Source organism: Lethenteron reissneri, chromosome 5 (assembly GCF_015708825.2).
Source record: "Lethenteron reissneri isolate LAM-NWPU_2019-01 chromosome 5, ASM1570882v1, whole genome shotgun sequence".
Classification (NCBI taxonomy): domain Eukaryota; kingdom Metazoa; phylum Chordata; class Hyperoartia; order Petromyzontiformes; family Petromyzontidae; genus Lethenteron; species Lethenteron reissneri.
The window spans coordinates 2,423,302-2,446,551 of record NC_083783.1 but is presented as its reverse complement, the minus strand read 5'-3'; the positions used below and the strand labels follow the sequence as shown (position 1 = coordinate 2,446,551).

General features: G+C 46.7%; 1 protein-coding gene across 4 annotated transcripts in view; it reads right to left on the bottom strand.

Moving 5' to 3' along the window:
- ARFGEF3 (ARFGEF family member 3) overlaps positions 1–23,250 on the bottom strand; it is a 98,122-nt gene that overhangs the window by 60,593 nt on the left and 14,279 nt on the right. For 2 of the 4 annotated variants that reach the window (XM_061566249.1, XM_061566260.1), the window contains 8 exons: positions 22,209–22,277; positions 18,512–18,634; positions 11,153–11,198; positions 10,551–10,635; positions 9,762–9,866; positions 3,769–4,171; positions 2,695–2,801; positions 2,048–2,447 (listed from right to left, as the gene is read on the bottom strand). In XM_061566249.1, the coding sequence (XP_061422233.1) occupies positions 2,048–2,447; positions 2,695–2,801; positions 3,769–4,171; positions 9,762–9,866; positions 10,551–10,635; positions 11,153–11,198; positions 18,512–18,634; positions 22,209–22,277 (1,338 nt within the window). Of the gene's footprint in view, positions 1–2,047; positions 2,448–2,694; positions 2,802–3,768; positions 4,172–9,761; positions 9,867–10,550; positions 10,636–11,152; positions 11,199–18,511; positions 18,740–22,208; positions 22,278–23,250 lie in introns of those variants that run through there. The other 2 variants (XM_061566268.1, XM_061566278.1) reach the window with 2 other exon arrangements.

The window sequence follows — 23,250 nt, the reverse complement described above, 5'->3', positions numbered from 1 at the left end:
ATCAGAGTGTGTTTTTTGTTTGCATTCTGACTGCAGGTATTGTGGTTAATGCAAACATGATTCCTCGTAAAACAAGTTTCAGTTTTGTTGCCAGAAAAAATGTTAAAAACCTATTATTATAGCATTGAAATTGCCCAAGTAATTAAAAGATCAAAATACCGTACATTGCAGGAGTAACTGATAAACTAGCCAGATGTTTGGAAAAACAAAATATCCGAGTCAGATTTGGCAGGATACATAAAATACAGAATTTAATATCTGGTACAAAAGATGTATTACCGCAGCTCCAGAGTTAGACTGATGATGGCCTTAATCTAAGTTGTCTTTTGGTTGTTGTTGTTTGACTTGCATCCCACTGGGATTTTTGCACGCAGTGTTGGTGTACGGTGCTTTTTCTTTTTTTGGATTTTCTGTTTGCACTCAGTCACATATTCACTTTAAGATGTTTTTTGTTCATGTTTTTGTTTTTTGCTTGTTGCGGTTGCACCCGATTCAAGAGCCGAATGTCTCACAGGGCTATACCTAATAAATGAACTTGAACTTGATCAACAGAAGGTGTGTACAGGATTAACTGCACGTGTGGTAAATTTTATGTTGGGCAAACAGGACGAATGATCAGCACGAGACTAAAAAAACATCAGAGAAATATTAAATACTCCCAAATACAACTGTCAGCAGTAGCTGAACACACGTGCCACTCATTATCAAACTCAATTGATTTTGATAATGTTGAAGTTTTGTGCAAAACTAGCTACTACTGGCCAAGACTAATTAGATAATCTATCGAAATTGAAAGAAATCAAAATAAATTTAACCGTTTGGATAGCTTCCGTCTTAGTGCTGCATGGAAGCGAATCATCAAATAATAAATTATTTAAATGCATGCCTACAAAGGGCAGCGTTCTTCAATAAGGATTACCGTAGGTAGGGGTATTGTAATAAACACAATAGACAGGAAGGTCATGTTCAAAGGGCTCACATAATGCACACGCATAATGTACGTTGACTCAGTAATCCCGCCCCCCACCCCCCATCATTGTACAAAGGCGCAAAAAGGTGGTCAACACATCTATGCCTCTATATCAGGAACGAAACAGTGAGACTTCTCCACAAATCTGGCTGTTACCTGATGAACCTAGTTGTAATTACTGGCGAAACGTCGTACTCAATTTGTAAATGTTGTGGCTTGGCTCTCCAACACACCGGTGTACTGTACTAGTGACGAATTGGCATGTTCTGTTTACGTGACAACCCTTACTAGTTGGCTGTGTCGGGTTGTGGCGGGTATTAATGACACATTTATATATTTACGCGATCTAATACAAAAACCTCTATTATGGCAAAATAACTTAATAAAAATTACCTCATAATTTCACAATATTTCTCTCCATCAGGAGGCCGCTGAGAAAATGAATCGCAGGATGACTCGGGGTCACACGTTCACTACTGGATGTGTCACATGTTTGTTCAATTTGGGAATATTGTGGCTTACTTATTCTCAATGCTGAGTTTAATTCAGGATGTGGGCCATGGCACACACACACACCCAAGCGGACGGTGCTATGGGTTTGTGTGCCCATAGCACAATCTGAATGATGATTTTATCTGGTAATACCCTGGTTTACGTCGGGGATGCGGCGCTGAAAGGTGCGACGACGAATATCGAAGCGACGTAAATCGAAGCGATTTACAGGGTAGTAGTAGTAGTAAGTGGGTGGTGGAGGTGAAGGATGACGAGAAAGGACAGACGATGCTGTCAGTGACGTAAGTGTGAGTTGAAATGACGCAAATCGGGTAGTGGTATTCATAACAAAGTGATGACGTATTTGCAAAATTATGTAAAAAGGGGAGACGTCTATGGGGATATTACTCACTGTATTAGTAAGGCTTCAGACATCACGACTGTACAGACTAATTTTAGTCGATGACAGCAAACAAGCAGTGGTTGTGATCACGACAATAGCGACTTCGTCACAAGTGAGCAGCCACCGCAGCGACAGCGGCGTGGTGGTTGTTCTGCTGGCCCCTGGTGGCATGGTGCCGGTACCTGCTCGCCGAGGGCCTCGTCGCTCGTGTCACGCGCCACGCTGATGCTGATGTCGGGGCTGCGCTCAGCGCGCTCATCGCACGGCTCCGACGGCGACGGGAATTCGGAGGCGTAGAGCCGGCTCAGCCGCAGCTCCGACGCGCTGCCCCCGCTGCTACCGCCGCTGCCGCCGCTGCCATTCCCGCCTCCTCCTCCTCCTCTCGCGGCCGTGCCTGCGTCTGGGCAGCCGTCGCTGAGCTGCTCGCGTTGAGCCAGCAGGAAGGCGGCCCGGTCCGCGCAGAGGCCCTGCCCGCGGCTCAGCGAGTCGAGGGAGCCCAACAGCGCCCAGACGCAGGAGACGGCAGCGCAGCCGCTCTCCACGCCACCCTTCACGCACGCCTCGCTCACCCCATCCATTATGCTGCGGGGGCACGCGGGGACAGACGGGCGGTCAGTTCGGTGTCCACGGAGAGCGACTGGGCTGCTTGTCTACGTCTAAACAGTCCATGAGATGCCAGTATGTCAGACTATCGTTGTCTATTGATCCCACAAGAGAATGGTCCTGTCGGTTTCCTCATGTATATACACTTCTGCATAGACCGGTCTGTCAGCTGCCAGCCTAAGAGAGTATATAAATCGCGAGCGCGCCCCATGTGCCTGTCACTCACAGCTTGAGCAGGTCTAGGTGGGTCTTGCGCTTGAGTCTCCGGCGAGTGACCCCATCCGGCACGGTTGGGGCCGCCAGCTCAAACAGTCGCTGGGGGCTCGACAAACTCTGCACGGGGAGCCCCATCGCACAGCAGCAGTGAGCAGTGAGTACATGGCACAGCACAAGCCAGCTCTCTGAGACGCTGAGCAATACAGACATTTCTCCTGCGTCATACACCTGTCACCTACACACTACGGCGTGTCTGCGCATTACTCTACGGACATTCACAGCCCTTTGTCAAACGACTGCTGGATGTAGGCCCCCTCCCCCCCCCCCCGCTGCACCGTGTTGGACGTGATGTCTGTTTAATCATACTTCACCACGGGTCGGTGATGATATTGAGCCCAGGAACCCGTCAGATACCACTCGTCGCTATCAGCCGTGGCAGGTCGCACTGCAGCGTGCAAACCACTGCGCCACAGCTCCTCCTCTACACGACGTACTCAGACACTGCTGCTTCACGCACACCCGACTCTCAAAGTGTGTGACACCAGAGCTCGGAAGTCACACTCCAAATGCCCAGACACCTGTCTCTTAAATTTGTAACACCATATTGCATATGCTCAAGCTCCCGATACCCAGAGCGCCCACCATCCCCTCGCCACGCGACACTAGCACCACCTGCACTCCCCACTGTGTCAACTTGCTGCGTTTTAGCCGCCTGGCGCTCAGCTCGTTGTTGTGAGCGTCGCTTCCTCCACCAATGAACTCGAATCATCCTCACAGCAGCGGCTTTTGGCTAACCATTGAACAAAGACGGTCACTGCATCGCGCGCATTCAGATGCGCTTCTGCAACCATCTGGAATGCTCTTCGTTCCGTTAAAAGGAAGCCACGGGAGCTATGCACTTTTAAATCATCTAGATTGAAAACTAATTTCTTTAGAATTGGCTACGTACGGTGCGAAAGAAGTCCAACATACATACACATAATACAACACGGTTGGCTATGTACAGTGTGAAAGAAGTCCAACATGCACACACACACACACTAAGCCATGTGAGCACCGCTATGCACGCGCCGGGGGACCACACCTCGCGCAGGACCTTGAGCGCCTCGATGCGGTGCTGCGGGGGCGGGTAGAGCAACATGCGGTGGTAGAGCGACTGCAGCACGGGCCGCAGGGACTCGAGCGCACCCACCAGCCGCACCAGCTCGGCCGCCAGGCTGCACACCGTGCGCACCACGGGGGCCAGCAGTGCCGGCGCCGTCCAGCAGCAGCCCGAGCCCCTTCCCTGGTCACTGACCGTCACCGCCAGCGGAATGGGGCCCCCCGTGACCGCGACGCCCCCCACGAACCCGCTTCCGCCGCCCCCGACAAACGCTTCGGCCGCCCCCGTTGCGTCCGACTGCTGCAAGGCATTGTGGGAGGAGGCGACCACCCGGTCCTGCATGGGGTTTCCCAGCAGCACCACGAGAGTGGGGCACAGCTGCTTCCTGTGGGGATGAGACACGATGCGCAAGGTCCATAGATATTAATTATTCACCGTCATAGTCATTAGCCATTGTTTACTCCCCGCTGGATGTAGGGTGCTTGAACGTGCACTGCTCGCTGTGAGAATGGAAATTCCATATTTCTACTCCAGTCTTTAAGGAACAATCACTGTCAATTCCCCATAAAGTGCTACTAGCAATAATAATGCCCTTTACAGTAAGTCCTATATTTACATAGGAAATGCGTCCCGGGAAAAAGCAATCTTAGGCGAAGCAACGTAAACCGAAACCTGTTTTACCATTGACTAAATAACATACATTTAGGATACGATATTAAATAACAATTTTAAATATATTAGTTAAAGCAGAGTACTCGCAAGACATGGCAGCGGAGATTGCATTTAGAGAGGGTAACAGAGTGTACAGCAGTGGTGGGCGACTCAGATTAGTCGGTGGGTGACAGGAGCAGCCCTCCTTCACCCCAGTGGGCCACAAGCTTGACATCGTCCTTGTGAATTCCGTATGTTGAACTTCTTTCGCACCGTACGTAGACAACCATGCTGTATGTATGTGTGTACTAGCAGTCGCCGCCCGCTTCGCGGGCGGTGTGTACGTGCTTGGTTGGTGGGGAGTTGAAAGTGGCTGGACACAATAGACATGTTTTGGTGATTGTTTTATGTTTATTTTTGTGAGGTTATATGTATATTTTATGAGACGCTCAATCGACAATATTCAAGAATGCAACTTATTCAAATATAGAATGCAAGTTATTCAAATATCTGGCGATACACGATATTCTTCGTGTACACTCCGTCTTCCTCCTCGTCGTCAGGTCCCTCAATAAGCGCCTTGATGTTGGATCTTGCCGTGACTCGCGATAGTGCCACGTACAGTTGGCCGTGCGAGAAGCATGGCGTTGGTAGATATAATCCCAGGTTGTGAACAGTTTGCCCTTGCGCCTTGTTGATGGTCATCGCGAAGGCTGGGACAATGGGGAACTGCTTGTGCCGAAGTCGAAATGGGAAGTCCTTCGTGTCGTCGTCGCTGATGAAGATGATCCGAGGGATCAACACCTCCTCACCGTTATGGGTTCCTGTCATGATAGTCGCGCGAATGACGTGTGGCTTCATTTCCACGATGCGAAGCCGCTGCACAGCGGCGTTGGTCGGCGTCAGAATAGTGCGGCGAGCGAAGTAGTCGTTCGTTGCCACCGTAGGGTAATTCAATTCATCTGCACTGTACATGGCATCGACAATCTTCTTCAACCCGAGTGGAACGGGCAGATGATTGCCGTCCTCATCTACGTTGATGTCTGGGTCGTATTCAGGATTGTCGATCACTATGGCACGCGGAATCTTCATGCAATCCGGACCGAGGTCTGGATCAACTTCATGCCTACTCTCTCCAACTTCCAAAATAAATTCTGAAAAGGCAGCCAGTTCTGCGGCGGATTTTTGGTTCTCTGCACACTGGACTCTCATGTTCACAGTCAGATGAACTTGCTTGAAGTGGGACCACAGGTCGGACGACTTGAAACACGCATCCACAGTATCAGCTGGTGTTCTTTTCTTCACAACTGGCAGAATCTGTCGAAAGTCACCGGACAGGACAACCACTTTGCCTCCAAACGGTTCATGCAGATTGTCCAAAATATCGCGAAGCGTGCGATCCACCGCTTCAAACGCAAACCGGTGCGTCATTGGGGCTTCATCCCAAACGATAAGACTTGCCTCCTTGATAAATGCTTTGAGCTTGGACTGTTTGCGAATGAAGCATGTGGATATGTTCGTCGGTTTTAACGGGATCTTGAAGGTGGAATGCGCGGTACGGCCGCCTGGAAGCAGCAGCGAGGCAATGCCGCTGGAAGCAACAGCAATCGCAATCTTGCCTTGAAGACATATCTTCGCCAGCACATGGTTGAGCAGCGTGAACTTCCCCGTGTCGCCCGGACCATCGATGAAGAACAGCTTTTGATGGGGTTGACTGTCTTCGACTGAGCCAACAATTTCGTCGTAGATTTCTCTCTGGTTCGTGTTGAGTCTGTCAGCACGTTCTATGATGTCTTGTAGCTCGTTTCTATCATATCCTTCCAATTTGCGGCAGATATGGTTGTTCTCAAGCAGCGAGTCCAAGACCAAGTGTGGGTACTCGGAAAGCTGCGGGAGGTCGTCAAAGTCCGACAGAGCCATCCCACCTGCCGTGAGGAACTCGTGGAGGCTGTGAAGGGTCTTGAACTTTACCATTTCTTTTATTTTCTTTGATGCTGCTAATCCTGCATAATGCACGGGTATAAGTAGTACTAATCACATACCTGCATTTCCCATATCCCCTCCCTTTGATGCTGCTAATCCTGCATAATGCACGGGCATAAGTAGTACTAATCACATACCTGCATTTCCCATAAATATGCTAAATTGCTCTTGATATGCAAATTCTTTTGTCAAGGCGCCCTTTCCCCCTCCCTTCCAAACCAGCTTATATATATGCTCCAAGCACGTGTGTTGTTTCATTCAGACGCTGTCGCCTCGACAGACCTGGTTTTCACCTGAGGACGGCGGCTTGCGTTGTGGCCGAAACATCGTGAGAATTCTTTTATTATGTTTAATTTTTTTTATTGTATTACTTCCCTTGTACGTGACTTTAGCGAAAGAACCAAGAAGATTTAGCATTTCTTCTTTGTTGGTCAGCTGGCGGTACTGGTACTCGTAATCGCGAGCCAATTCGTCGTAGAATTTATCCCAGAGAGCCGTGGTAGCTGCTGGCATGGAATACAGCAGAATGGTAGCGAAGAGTTGACGAAGCTGGTACGGCATCTGAAACAGCGAGGCTTCTTCCAGACACGCAACCCATTCGCGATCGCTCTCAAGGTAGCCTGCTCGCATGGCTGCTTCCAGCGGTTTGTTTTGTTTTATTTTATTCGTAACGCACCATCCATATGCGCTCCACCATCCACCATGCCATTGCATGGCAAAGACACAGCTCCGGTGTGCGTCAGCGTGTGCGCCATCCACAGTGACATTGGTCAGAAATTGCACCGTTCCGATCGCACACAGGTTAGCCCCTGCATCCTCCGTCTGTATGTACACACACAGACAAATCCGTTATGGGGCCACCTATTTTTTTCTTATTAACAAATATTTTGTTGGTGTTTTTACGTTTACGTATTCACATTGTGGGTGTTTTACGCATGCATCAGATTTTTGGGTTCCTCACATATGATATCAGAGGTGTGGGTCACTCCATTTCTCAATCGAACAATAACGGGGATCGTTGCAGTTATGACAGCTTGCAGATAGAAACATTGCATGATCGTATACTAATAATGACAGAATTTGTATCCCAGTGGAGGGCATCCCCCACCCGGCGCTTCTTACTGGTACTGTGAGACTTAGAAATCCAGACCTCTTCTCCTCCTGAACCGTTCACAATACCCTGTGGTAGTACCATAATCATCTCAATAAAGCGATCACTTTCCGATGCCCATTTTGATCCTGGGAGTTACCTGGGTGGTGTCACACTGTACTCATTGTTTTAGCATGTCGCAAATTCGGATATGGCTTGTGCAACGGCCAGAGAGTGACAGCGGCGGGGGCCGGGCTGCAACCTTTTTAGACAGTTTATTACATTTCAAAATGCATGGGATTGGCACTCCAAAACATGATAAATGTACAGTAACGCCAACTACATCCGTGGCAAACATGATACGCAGACACATGCTGCATATTATGCAACACATGCCCTTACGAGCAGCAGCATGCACAACATCTGAATTACACAACGGAAGTAGACAGCAAGCCGTCCATGGAGACGTGATCAACGTCAATACATAATAATGGTAATAAGCCGGATAGTACCCATTGTACCCATCAAACAGTCAGCTGGGTTGCCCCATGGGGGTATTGACCCATGGGCGAAACTGTAGGGGTGCGCTACGCAACTGGCCGTGGTCCCGGCAGGTGAAGCTGCCAGCTCAGTCCGCTAAGACTTACTGTATAGCGACCCCTGCCGACTCGTAAGGTAAAGTTGTTTGGGGACTCCACTAATCGCAGCACGCAGCACCCATTTTTTACATAAATAAACGTAATATTAGCGTAACTACCATTCGCACACTTGCATACACACCACACTCACACAGCGCAGGGTCTGCGCCCACAGTGCACTGCAGCACTGCGGCGCAGACCTTGCCAAACCTATGCTGTCGCTCTCTTCCGGGCGTGTTAATTAATTATTTTTATCGAATCAAAGTGAGCTGTGGCTTTTTGCCGGCTGTATTATTTTCATCGAATCAGAGCGAGCTGTTTGGGCGGGTCCGTAAATAAATTAACGTCCAGATACGCACGCAGACGACCAAACCAGCGTAGTTGTTTAAGATGTATGTAGAACTTATTTCGCAACTTACATAGCCAAACGTGCTGTATGTATGTGTGTATGTAGAACTTATTTCGCAAATTACGTAGCCAACCATGCTAATCGGAGGTGCGAAACACTAATCACGACCCCACGCTTCACCCTAGACACACTGAGACCAGGCTACCACGAGGTGCGGCACGGGACGCATGCGGCACAGACACCGCAGGTTGCCCACTGCTGGTGCACAGAGTATGGCGGCGACGTTGTAAACACCGAGGCCTAGGCGCCCGCTTTCGCGGTGCCGTGGCCAAGCGTGTCATCGTCATCACACACGCTGCTCAAACCACTGCCTTCTTTTGTTTATACTTTTCAAAATAACGTTAAAGTGAATCAATGCGTTATAAGTCGAATTACGTTCCTTAATTCGTTGGAGTCATTACAGTGAGACTAAACAACTTTATTTTACCAGGTTCGGCCCACCGAGCTATATAGCTCTTATTTAGAAGCGACCTGGCCACAAATGATAGCCCAACAAAGTGGCTTATCACGTGGAAATGTGATCTTCAAAATTATTTCTATGACATCATCTTCCGGTGGGGGGGGGGGGCCTGTTATCTGACATGATGTAACGCACTGCTCACTGTGAAAAATTCCAAATGGAATTCCCTCACATCATGATGTGATGCCAAGGTGGTGAGATGTTAACTAGCTCGCCTGGTATGTAGGAGGTCGAGGGTTTGATCCCGACCTTTATGTCTCTATGTTTGAAGTTTGCATCTCTCTCCCCGTGGTTTGGTTTATTTTTTCTCCGTGTCTTCCGGTTTTTACCACCACATTTAGAATAAACATGCATGTATTTAGATTATTAAGATAATTTTCGTGCTATAAATTTCCACATCATAAGCCACTTTGTTGAGCTATCATTTGTGGCCAGGTCACTTCTGAAAAGTAAGCTAATAGCTCAGTGGGCTTTACCTGGTAAGATTAAAATAGTTTAGTTCTATTTGTCTATTTTTAAGTGATTTGTTTACCTTCCCTATAGTTTGCACTCTTATCATGTGTTTGTATTGTTTGTTGTTGTAATGTTCTGACCCGCCCCTACTGAACATCTGTGCAAAAAGAGCTTCATAGCTCATCGGATGCCTCTAGTGTAGATACATATTCTGATGGGAAGTGTAATTAACTGCGTGGCCACCGTTGAGGCCTGGCCAGGAGCTACAGCGAGTTGCAGGATGGCGCTTACCACACGAGGTCGGTGAAGCTGCGCTCGATGTGCATGCTGGACGAGAAGTTGCTCAGCAGAGCCAGGATGCACTCAAGGTACAGCAGTTGCATCTGTTGGCTCCCACTGCGGTCACAAAGACAAAGGTCCCCCATATAACCTTTAACAGACCGTTGAGGCAAGCGCTGTTAGTGAGCACCTATGAAGGCCGGCATGGCACAGGAGAGGGTAGGTGGCCAGCACCACGCCCGCCTGCCTTTGTCTCCTCTATTGACAATGTTTACACACACCGCACCAGGTACTCATGAGGCCGAGTTGAATTAGGGGAGGACCAGGTCCGGTTCAGATATTCATCACTGGTGTTGGCCATGAGCGGGAATCGAACTCGGGTCACCTGGTTCGTAGCGCAGTGCGCTAACCACTGCACTACCGCTCCGCACACTGTGGTCACCACACATGCATGGGCGCTCACACGTGCACATGGCAACACGAGAGCGTGACAAAAGCACGAATAGAGCATGACAGCAGCATGGCTGCCCAGTGTTGGGAGGGTCACAAGAGGTGTACAAACCTGGTCTAGGGTCTCCCCTATGTCGTGTGCACAAACAGCCCTTTTCCCAATACACTGCTGGATGAGGGTCTCCCCATGTCATGAATAGGATTTGAGAGTCAATTATTAATCAGGCAACTTATTTCCTCCAGAGTTAATGCAATACCTCCGAAATGTGTGTTCCCCGTCCCGTGCGTTCCTCTGTCTCTCAGGGTAATTCTCAAGTGTCAGGGCCGTGTGAGGTGTAGCGCGATACTCACTTCACAACTCCTTGTAGTTTGTCACAGAAAATGGCGAGCACCGAGACCACATCATCCCTCAGGGCCATCAGCAGTTTCATGTTTCCTGCACTCGCACGCAGCAGCAACAAAATCAGTGCTCCGGGGCTGGCGACTGTGGCACTGCTCATTGGTCTAAGCCCGGGGTCGGCAGCCAAAATATCAAGAAGGGGCAGTTTTTTTCCAAATTTGATTTAAAAAAAAACCTCTATTTCAAGAGCTGCCATGTAATGTGAATACGAGATGGCGGTGATCCTTCATAAATGTCATCATGAAGCAGCCTTTAAAGAGCTGCATACGGCTCCAGAGCCGAAGGTTGCCAACAAACGGTCTAGGCAGTCAACGTAAAGTTTTTGCTCCGCTTCAGGGTGGCCCACTCTTCTCCACTAATCGCCTTGAACCGGTGGTGGAAATTTCACACAAAACCAGCTTTGACTTACCACAAAGCGGTACTCATTTGATCCCACCAGGATAATGGGTTGACTCTACGCTTGAGTAATTGGGAGCCATGAACATACAATCCCCCCTAATGTGCAATGTGGGGAATGGAGATTTCAGTCCATAGGCCCTCTCGCAACCTGTACCTGCATTGGCGACTTTCTCCTCGTTTCTCTCTCCATCTGCCTCCTGCTGAGACAGGATTTTCATCGGTAAGCACAGGCACACGCCTGCACACATGTGCTTGTGTGTTTATGTGAATTTGTGTGTTTTTGGTTCTAGAATACAATACGAACAATTCTGGTCGGATACTTTGCATCGTGCAAATTGGTAGCAATGAATGGCCAATTCTCATTTGAACCCCCTTATTCTTTGGTTCTTTCAGTAAAGTCATGTAGATAGAAAAAATTTAAATTGAATTAAAATATCACGACGTTTCGATCGCAACACAAGCGGTCGTCTTCAGGAAAAGGGGTTAGCCTCTAAAGGCAAACTGTTTATAAAGGTTTGGAAATGGGCATAGCCCAAGTGCATCAACAGCACCAGCAGCATGGGCGGGGCAATAATGCCAATGCAGCAGCAATGCCAATGCAGCAGCAATGCTAATGCAGCAGCAATGCCAATGCAGCAGCAATGCCAATGCAGCAAAGGGCCGCCAAAAAATAACTGCACCCCGCTCCACACACCACACTGCTGACGGTGGAGGTTGATTAACAAAAAAACACAGGTCAAGTCATGACCCAAAGTGGTTGATGACATCTTTCCAATGATTGCAGAGTCTATAACCTTCTTCTCGGTTGAAATTGTGTCCGTGTCTGTATATATGGCTGGCTTCATGAACAAATCTTTGATAGCCAGTAGGCTTGCAAAGTACCATCGTCTTAGAGAAATACATTTCATGTGAGCCAGCCGCAATAAAATAATGATCAGCCATGGCAGACGTATTGGTCCTACCGTGTTTCAAATCTGCCTTATGTTCACGAACACGGTTCGAGACATGTCGCTTAGTTTCCCCAATGTAACAACTGCTGCCGCAGATACAGCTTAGTTTGTAGATGCTGGGATATTGCATGTCAGGAATCTTGTTTCACAGATGGAATCATATCACGAATTGTATGTACTGTGTTAAATCGGACCTGGATCTTGTTTCTTCATGATTTTGGAAATCCTTTTGGTTACCCCTGCTATGTATAGCAGGGTGATGGTTTTGATTGGATCCTCAGATGGCTCCTTCCTCACAGTTGGGGTGATGGCTTTGCGGATTGTGTAGTCAGAATATCCATTCGCCTTGAGAGCTTGGTGTACGTGTTTGAGTTCAATGGTTAGGTGTTCATGGTCGGAGATACATTGAGCTCTATGGTGTAGCGTTTTGATGAGGGAATTCTTCTGGGATTAGATAGTGGTGGGAATTAGGTTTTAGGTAGGCGACAGTATGGGTTACTTTCCTGTAGACAGAATGGCTCATTGAGCCATCTGGTCTATTTTTGATTAGGATATCCAAGAAGGGTAGCATGCCATCCTTTTTCTTTCTCCATGGTGAATTTGATGGCTGGGTGTATGGAATTGATGTGGTTGAGGAATTGGTTTAGAGCCGGTCGGCCATGTGGCCAGATGACAAAAGTGTCATCCACGTACCTCTTCCACAAGGACGGGTGTCGAGTGGATGCCTTGATGTCATCCGTCTCAACATTTGTCCATGAAGATATTGGCTACAATCGGAGATGCTTTCAGTTTGTTTGTCGAATGTTCCATTCCAGGTGAAGTATGTATTGGTGAGGCAGTGTCTCACCAGGGCCGGTGCATCAGCATTCAATCCTTGTTGGACCAAATCTTCAATGATTGCAATGGTATCAGGCACAGGAACGTTGGTGAACAAAGAAACTACATCGAAACTGACGAGTAAATCATCTGGGGGTAGTGAGATGTCTTTAATTGACGATACCAGGTGAGCTAAGTACAGAAGAGGTGGTCTTACCAGTGAATGGCTGTAAGGTCTCAGACAGATATCTGGCCAGTTTGTAGGTGGGTGAGCCAATGGTGGAGACGATGGGACGAAGGGGTGTACCTTCTTTATGGATTTTTGGTAAGCCATATAATCTGGGTGGCCTAGCAGCAGAAGGTTTTAAGGAAAACCGTTTGGTCTGTTCAATTAATGTAGCTGAATCAGTGATACTGTTCATTTTTGTAACAAGGCTGTTGGTGGAAACTAAGCGACATGTCTCGGACCGTGTTCGTGAACATAAGGCAGATTTGAAACACGGTAGGACCAATACTTCTGCAGTGGCTGGTTATTATTTTAATGCGGCTGGCTCACACGAAATTTATTTCTCTAAGACGATGGTACTTTGCAAGCCGCCTGGCTATCAACAAAGATTCGTTCATGAAGCCATCCATATATACAAACACAATTTCAACCGAGAAATCATTGGAACAATGTCATCAACCACTTTGGGTCGTGACTTTATTTGTGTTTTCTTGTCAATCAACCTTCACCGTCAGCAGTGTGGTGTGTGGAGCGGGGTGCAGTGATTTTCTGGCGGCCCTTTGCTGCATTGGCAATGCTGCTGCATTGGCATTGTTGCTGCATTGATATTGCTGCCCCGTCCATGCTGTTGGTGCTGTTGATACACTTGGGCTACGCCCATCTCCAAACCTTTATAAAAGTTTGCCCTTAGAGGCTAACCCCTTTTCCTGATGACGACCGCTTGTGTTGCGATCGAAACGTCGTGATATTTTTATTCACTTTATTTTCATTTTATTTTCATTTTTTCTATCTACGTGACTTTACCGAAAGAACCAAAGAATATGAATTCCTGCAGTCACGAAAGTTTTAAGTCAAGATTTAACCCCCTTCTCCCCTAGGTCAAATCAGACATAACGATCTGCTGAGTGACCATCAGCAAAGCAGAGATGAAGCTGACCAGGTGTGGTGGTGTCCGCACCACCCTTTCAAGTGCAGCTCCAGCATTTATTGGCTCTTGCCCATACAGTCTGTGCGGCTAAACAGGGGATACGTCTTTGTGCGTGCGTGTGTTATCTGTGCAAGAGTTGTCTCTGCCAGTCATCCCAATCTAGCAACCCACACCTCCTGGGTGTCCTTTTACATCCTGCTGGTGAGCCTCTATTCAAAGTGGACCTATCCTGGCACAGGTGCCATTATGACATCACTGCCACTTCGTGGCATATATAGGTTTTAGATCATGGGATGTATGGAGAGCGGTGGCATAGTGGTTAGCGGCACTGTGCCACAAATTACAATGAACCGAGTTTGATTCTCAGGTACGGCTGACATCATTGGCGAGCCGTCAGGGCCAGCAAGGCCTTCTCTGCTGGCCTAGAGATTGTCAGAACCAGAAAATTATATTTTCAATAATGCTATATGTATTTTACAAAGATCGTTCTCATCAGTCTATTAACGTCATTTCATTGCTACTCTCTCCCTCAGTTGCGCTGCTTCCAGTGCAGCTAATAAATTAGAGCTTTTATCCAATCAGATTTTCCACCTGTGCTGTCTCCACCTCTCCGGGTGAAAAATATATCCTGAGGCCTTCAGAATGTCGAGTGAATCCCCTCTGCTGTTGAAGCAAATGGGGACGATGTTGATTGTCATATTCTTTATTAACCAATCAGATGTCGAGTTTGCCATGTTGGGCGTATTCTTAGAGCTGGCCTAGCCGCCTACGTTAGCATTTTTCGTGTGGCGTGATTGGAGGGCCAGTTAGCTAACTTAAGTAAAACTAGCACGTGACGTAGCATCATCTAAGATTTATTTAAACTTTCTTTCATGACGTTTAGATTTTTAGATGTCGTGTTTTATATTTTTGGGTTTTTTTCTGTGGGGAAGCCTGTTGAATCCTGATTGTGTTATTTGTGTTTTATGGCATTTGTTTGCTTGGTGGTCGTATGAGTAAATATGACTGGTTGTTGTGAGTTTGTTCTTGTTTCTTTGGTAATGACATTAATTGAGGCTATGCGATGTCTACTCTTAGGTTTTTTTCGGTAAAGTCACGTAGGTAAAAATAAAAATAACAGAAATAAAATAATAAATCACGACGTTTCGGAGGCAACACAAGGTTCCTTCATCAAATTTTTATTTTTACCTACGTGACTACCGAAAAAACCTAAGAGTATGAATCCTAAGAGTATGAATCCTTGCAGTCACGAAAGCTTCAAATCTAGAATTTATGCGATGTCTATTTGTGATGCAGCATCCTGTCATACTGCGTAATAGTGGTACATCCTTGATGGTTTCAGTCACCATATATTCATGTCTCTGCAATTCGTGTATTTAAACTCTCTCATAGGTGTTGAGCCTCATGTTAAAGCACTTTGTTCCACTTGATAAAGGTGACTGTCACTGTGAATATGGGGTGGTTACGTCGAATGACAATAGCCTATAGCCCTAGTGAAATGGTGAGGTTATTCAAAGGCGGTTTAATTGTGGGAGGATAGCACTGAAGGCCTAGGTGTAAAATACACGGCCTGCCACTGTTGGCGAGTGATATCTGGCCTGGTTCTGCATCTCCCCTAGGTTGACTAACCATAAAATGAGTTACTTGTGTAGAATGTTAACATCGGAACAGGTGACACATTACCCAAATAGGTGCCCCGCTAAACACCACTGGCAACAAACACATGTTAAAGGCTATATGGCAAGTCCGTGTCGATGTACATGTAACATGTAAAAGTATAGCCCTTTTTAAAATCTAGCGAGGGCCTACCTATTGTCACGAGGGTCGCTGGAGTTAATTGATTATACTTCACACTGACTAGCCGCAGGGTTGTTGGAAGGCGGGGAGAAAAAAGGCACGGGTACGCTCATGAATTTGCCATGCTGTGTGGATTGGATGAATGCAGGTTAAAATAGTGGGCTAGTGAAGGTCTCAGACACTGGGTGTGATCGTGCCGCATAAGCGGGGGGGGGGGGGGGGGGATATACGGGTTTCATATTTCACAACGGGCAGCAGAAAAAAATCCATTTTTTTTTCGCAATTTAAAGCTGGCGAGCCAGGGAACAAGGCCATTTATTCCTCAATGATTTCTCAAATTAACACATCCTTGCAGGATTGTTGACTATGTAGTCTCCAATAGTGTGCAGGTGTAAGGTATAATGTAGAATACAGTGTTTTGGGTTAGGTTAATCGTGTAACTTAATAGGTGTGCTTCTTATAAGAACAAAACCAACCATAACCAACCATCGTGGTGTATGATTAATGTGAAACACAAAAAACAAGGCCTTCAAAACATAAAACAAATGGTGTAATCATGTAAATTAAATGAAAGCATTAAAAACATGTTAGTTGCAGAAAATAAATCTTTCACTGCAAAGCGACCCCGACTATAACAATGGTTTTCTCCGCAAGAAAACCACTCTTTCTACACAGAATGCAGACATAAACATCATGTTTGGAGTCTTCCATTGCATTGTGGGGGTCCACTTGCATGTGAAAACACCTTTTGGTTACAGGTACGTGTTAGATTTAAACTCGTGCTTGTTAAAAAAAAAACAGGCAGCAGATTGTCAGAAACACAAAGAAAAATACATTCGAAAATAAAACAGGGCAGAAAGTAGGGAGTTTAAAAAGCGGGTGCGGAGGATAGCAAGTTGAAAATTCAAAATTGAATTCGTGGTTCAATGTTTATCTCGTCAAAAATCCCGGTGAGACGTATTATCTCGGCTTAAGGGAGATCTGATTTGTTGTTAAAGCAAACATAAGGGACTGTTTTCTGGCAGCCGTGTGCAACCAGAGAACATAAACAACACCTCATCACCGCTGCCATCATTAGCACCGCCTTGTAAAGGTCAGCGTCCCAGGTGGCGAGCGGTGAGAATTCCACATTGCTATGACAAACCCAGTCTATCCTGCCATATGAAAAATATACAATAGGCTTACATTTAGGAAATCGGCCTTCTCAGCTTCCTATTCTCGATAGAATGTTTATATTATGTGTCGCAAGTAACGGTACCGGGAGGTACTGTTAAGAATAATTATCTAACATTGACACATACATACTATCAATGAAATAATTGGAAGAAAAAAATCTACGTATATCAAACACTGGTATTGCTGTTAACCGTGAAAATATATTTAATTCAGTGTAAATTATCATATTTTCAAATTCCATGTGTGTGTTTTTGTTTTCAACTCAAAACTGAGCAATTTTCATAAAACGTACTCGCGCTCTGCACCCAGGGCACACAACGTCATACTCTTGCGAATGAGGCCAAAGCTACGTCTTTAACGTCTCATTTACAGGGAATGACACGGTCTGATAATTCCCTGCATACAACATAAATAACCGGGTGCCTGTAGCGGGAAAACTAACTGCCGAGAGTCATTACAAACTGGCTCAGTGACGGGCTGATAATACTGATCTGACACACGAGGTCTGTGCAGGGAAGTCTCACTACACCCACACGGGAACAGATGAACACAGGCAGAAGGAATAGGCGATCAGAATGAATCAACACCTGCAGAGGTTGTGGGGTGATGGGACCAGTCCTTTGGGGGGCGGGTGGGACAGCAGTGACACATGCATGCAACAAGCCGGTTCAACCCAGCCATGTAAGCGAGCCTTCACCGTGGAAGAAACAAAAAAGCCACTTGTGGAATGTAACCAATGACATGCCATGACCCACCACGTATCGCAATGGCGGTGGTTGCGATGAACGGTGCTGTTACTGCAAGATAATACACGGACACATGGAAGCTTGTAAGATAATGTCCAGTCCATTACGGGATATCGTGGGTGTATTGAGAACTGCTCTATAAGATCATTAATTATTGCATCTCACCAAACAGCAGGAGTATAATAAAAACTCTTATTCTTAAAGAATTGTTATTTGGGTGTGTTTACTATGCGCCTGTGACTGTCAATTGTCCAAGTATCACCCAATAAATATGGAAATGCACTTTGTACAGTCGAGAGCCCACAGAGAGTAATTCTGCTGCATTGCGATGGTGATGCAGCAATTGGGTTTGTGAACCCCATCTCAAGCCTCTGAGTATTGTCCCATCAAATGCACGAGATTCAAATGAGGCTTTTGCAGATACATTTTATTATTAGGAATGTCAACGTTGATATAAGTCAACAGTGATTGTCCTATGGATAGACTCAGCCCGATTATAGGAATGTGGAATTTCCACCACTTGCTCAGGGCTGAGCAACACCTCAATGCTAATTTCATCAGGGAAAGATACAAATCTGAACGGGCTCTTACCTGATTAAATAAAGATACCAATCTCCCAGCCCAGTTAACTGTACCTCAGTTTTATTGGTCATGGAATGGCAGTGCCCTGGTTCACATTGCACAGCGAAGGCTCATATCACAACACAAGGCAACGAGTGCTGGGCACGGGGGGGGGTTAGTCTGGAGGCATGCACGATCTTGCACGGGGGAAGGCATGCACGGGGAGGGTGGGTGGCGGGGGGTAGCGTCGTGGACGTGGTGGTGGGGGGACGGCTTAAAAACCATGCCCCGCCCCCCCTCTCCTCCTCCTCACCATCTCCTCCTGCTTCTGCCGCAGACTCTGGCTCAGGTCGCCCAGCATCTGGCTGAGCGTGGCTCGCACGGCCGTGTTAGTGCTACGCAGGTGGCTGTTTGCCACGTACGTGTCAACGCACACCTGGGAGAGACGGCAGCACGCGCGTGGGGTGGGGGTGGCGGTTAAAGGAAGACGAAACCTGTACAACGCTAACGGCTCTTAGCTTGATAATTGGTTCTTTACCCTTCTATCTGGCAACAAAACTGACACCTTTTTGCAAGGAGTCATGTTTGCATAGACCGCAATACCTGCAGTCATAATACAAACAAAAGAACATAACTCTGATAATGTGCACTGTCCTTGAAGTTGATTGGTCCACACCCGAGACAGCTTTCCTTCGAGCTTAGTCTCATATGGGTTGGACCAGATGACGCCAAAAGGCGCCTTTTGGCGTCATCTGGTCCAACCCATATGAGACTAGGCTCGAAGGAAAGCTGTCTCGGGTGTGGACCAATCAACTTCAAGGACAGTGCACATTATCAGAGTTATGTTCTTTTGTTTGTATTATGACTGCAGGTATTGCGGTCTATGCAAACATGACTCCTTGCAAAAAGGTGTCAGTTTTGTTGCCAGATAGAAGGGTAAAGAACCAATTATCATATTTTTACTGGCAAATGAGGTCCCCATAGTGTAGGCTCTTAGCTTGTAGATGCACGCCTAGCCTGTGTCTCCCAGCGTGCGAGACACACATCCGAAGCTTCGCTAAAGTGAAAGTTAAAGGTGCAGCCCGGCAATTGCTTGCTCCTGCCACCAGACACCAGAAGTGTCTGGTGGAAGGACCTCCACTCCCAAGATAATTTGGCCTACCCTTCCAAGCTAGCCAGATCTCACACTTGACTCCACCACACACGACTGGCAAATCAACTAGCCGTGGGGCACGCATTCATACTGCTGGCCGTACAAAGACCAGAGATTTAGGAAAGCAGCCCATAGTTTCAACTGCCACACCTGGAAGCTTTATAAGAAACCGGCTTAAAAATAGTGATCAGGCAGACAATTATGGCACGCTAGTGACAACAGGGACCAGCACCACTTTAGACATAATAGAGTTACGTCATGCCAGCGTTACCACAGAGTTATGACCGTTGTTTCTAAGTATTTATTTCCAATTAAGAAACCTTTAGTCAGTCAATCGGCAAGTCCTGAGTGGTGACATAAAGTGTGGGTGTTCCTGCCTTTCCAGGCTGTCTGGTCAGAGTGGAAGAATAGGCCAAATGGCCTCTGCAGGGCTCTCTGGATCTCCCATAAGTACAGGACATTCCAGCAGTTGCAGCAGGGCCACAACTTTGTCGAAGAACACTTCAAAACTTGCGTTGGACAGCCCGAGACACACGAGAGTTCGTGTTTACAAGATAAGAGCCGCGGATGGTTTTGCAGGTTTGCGCGCTTCCTTCAAAGGCCCTCGACACAGACGGGGAACATCCTCAGCGTGGTGAACAAGGAGGACCGAACACACCGGCTCCAGCCGGGGGCATCGCCTGTCCGCTTGGGCAGAACATAAAATGCGTATAACAAGAGCACGGTGGCAGTGCAAGCCAAGTAATGCAATTATTTGAGGGGTCGAGTTGGTGGGTCACACAAAGAGACCGCTGCATACTTCACGACTCCCAACCTCCGGGGCTGTAAATTGCCAAGGAGATGGAAAAAACTACAAGTGGGTTTGTGAGCCTGTCTGTAGGGAACTTTAGAGTGTTATCCCCTTATATCGATAGATTTTTTTCTGAGTACTTGGGCTTTCACCAGCATGAAAAAAATGGAATTGACCAAATACAGTAATACCCCAGTTTACGTCGGGGACTGCATCCCTGAAAGGTGCAACGACGAATATCAAAACGACGTAAAATCAAAGCGATCTACAGGGTAGTAGTAGTAGTAGAGGGTGGTGGAGGCGACGGCTGAGAGGCGACGGATAACGAGAAAGGGTGGACGACGATGCTGTCAGTGACTTACGTGTGGGTTGAGGCAATGCAAATCAGGTGGCGGTGTTAATGATGTGATGACGTATTTGTGAAACAACGTAAAAGGGGGAGACGTAAATCGGGGTATTACTGTATCCCAATGCAGGATCCACCTTACAAATGTTTGACACTCAGCGACGCAATCCTAGATCATAAAAAAGGACATTATTACACGTATGTGTGTTTGCACATTCTAATACGATTTCAAATCTCACACATTCAAGTGAATCACACTTGTGGTGCACGCCATCATGAGAAACCGCTGTAGTAAAGCAATAACAGGCCGCTCCTAAGTACACGTACAGTCGTGTCATCAATCCACTGCTGGATGAATGCCTTTCCACGCTGTTGTGCGGATTGGTGGAGGTGGTAGAGCATAGAGCTTGGAACATAGAAGTATAGCACAACAATTAATTTTGCCGCACTACACTCTTGCTGCCCACTGTGTATCTCCACTACTTCTATACTGCATGTTAAGACAATCATTGTCTCCCTGCTCATATGAGCAACATAATGTGATGCTTTATTCCAACTGTGGCTCCGACTTGGTGGTGGAAATTCCACATTCCTATGGTGGGGGCCAGTTACTCCACAAGTTACAGAACATTTCATGTCTGTCAAATGGAATCAGCAGTTAAGGAGGTTTGTTTAAATCACTTGCAAAGACCTACATTAATATTCAGGACAACACTTTACTCAATCAGCAAAAATAACGCTACTCATCCATTTTCGATGTAATGTTACAAATATGCCGGCTCCCCTGCTGATCACAACATCAGGGCATCCAGTGGCATTGTATTATGAAGCAACATCTTGCTAACGAGAATGAGTTGAAACAAATCCAAGGTGACCTTGTTGAATGGACGAACACAAGTGAGGAATATTGATCTAAGGAAGGCACGTGGGCAAAACGATTAAATGTTAACGCAATCGTAAAAGAACTCCACACAAGCTCTCACGCTGTAGGCACACCCGGTGGGGGGAAGGGTCCCTAGGCTGCCCAACACGGTTGAGATTAAAGTTGTGAGAATCTGGAAAACGACATGATGTCAACACCCGAAAATCACTTTTAAGTTTTCTTCTTCTTGAGCTTTAAAATTGTGTCGGGCAGCCAAAAACAAAACGACCTGGTTGTGTTTTTGGGTTAGTCCTCCGTTGCATGAATTCCCTTTTGCGTTCATTCTTTTGTATAACTTTTTTTGTTATTGTGAAAGCTTCCAAATCATGTCACACAACTCATGACACCCGGCCTAGGTACGTATACGCAAACGCTGTTTGTTGTTTGCGTTGCACAGTGATTTTGCACAAAAGCTAGTATCTGTAAAAGGTACGTTTTTATCACAGTCAATATTATGATGAACAATTGATTTTTAGATCAACTCAAGTAGTGATCGGGCCAATTTTTTTGGTACAAGACCATCCACCCGACATGTACCAGGGTTTAATACCCAAATTATTTTTTCAGCTCACGTGGGAGAGTTGAATAACAATCATCATAACCATATTTCGCAATTAGATACGACATATTTCTTGACACTGCATCAAACATCTTCAGAACAGAACCCAAGACAGTGTATTTACATTTACAATAACCTTTTTGAAAGAGCACATAAAACAATCGCCAATCACACAACGGGCGAGTGCCTGCGAAGGAGCTCTCCGCTAGCTTAAGCGGAGATCAGGGGAGCCACACTCACCTCGGAGATCTGCAGTAGGGACTTGCCGTTCAATTCAAACGTGGACGAGCAGGCGAGACACAGCAGCACCTAGGCACGCGAGACAATCACAGCGGTCATTACAGTTCCAGCACGTGGACCGCAACGTCGGGCATCCTGCCGGACAGCACCAAACACAACCCAAAACACAGGTGACGGTGCCATGCAGCACAACCGCAAACACCACTGCGTACAGGTTTCCCTTGCTCTATGCGGCCGTAGTAGATGCATTCCAAAAAAAAAAGGGGGCTCACAAAGCGAAACCGCACACGAGGCAGCTGCCTGCCGAGTTGCGCGCACGGTACGCACACGACATTGTCCCACAATCTGACCACATGGCCGCGTACAAGTGAATTCAAACCGCTGTTTGGCGAATTTTAGGTAGAAGTAGATTAGCCACATATATACACGAAATCGCAAAAACCGAACCCGCATAGAGCGAGGGAAATCTGTACGGTTGATAGGATTCTATTTTAACACGAGACCACAGGCAGATGTCCTTGATGAAGTTACTTTTTTTTTTATCAGCTACAGCGACATCCCTGGTGCCGTTTCCTCGTCACCACAGCAATGTACACACGGAGACTGATCCTGGTACAGGTTGAGGTTTTCAAGTTGGAAGTGGAATGATGGACTCTCTCAAACCCTCTATGCCAGCGTGCTTTTGGGAAGGAGAGGGGGAGATGTTTTTGCTGATTTCTGGTGTATTCCTCATGCTTGTAGCTCGTTTCTCATGTTACAAGTCGAATTTCAGTTATTTCAATAAATCACCGAACCTTCACCTGTATCGGATCATCCATTTACCTCATTACAGACTTTAACGTTTTCAAGCTGAGGTGGAAAGCATTCAAAGCTTATGCTAGATGTTCAAATTTAGCAAAAGAGCATTTCATCAGGATTCTAAGGTTAGATTGGAACCGGCAAAACCTGGATTCCAAGGCGTATGTACGAGATATGAGACCATTGTACGTCTGTCATATTAAAAAATATATATTTATAAAGACAGAATTTTTTTTACTAATTC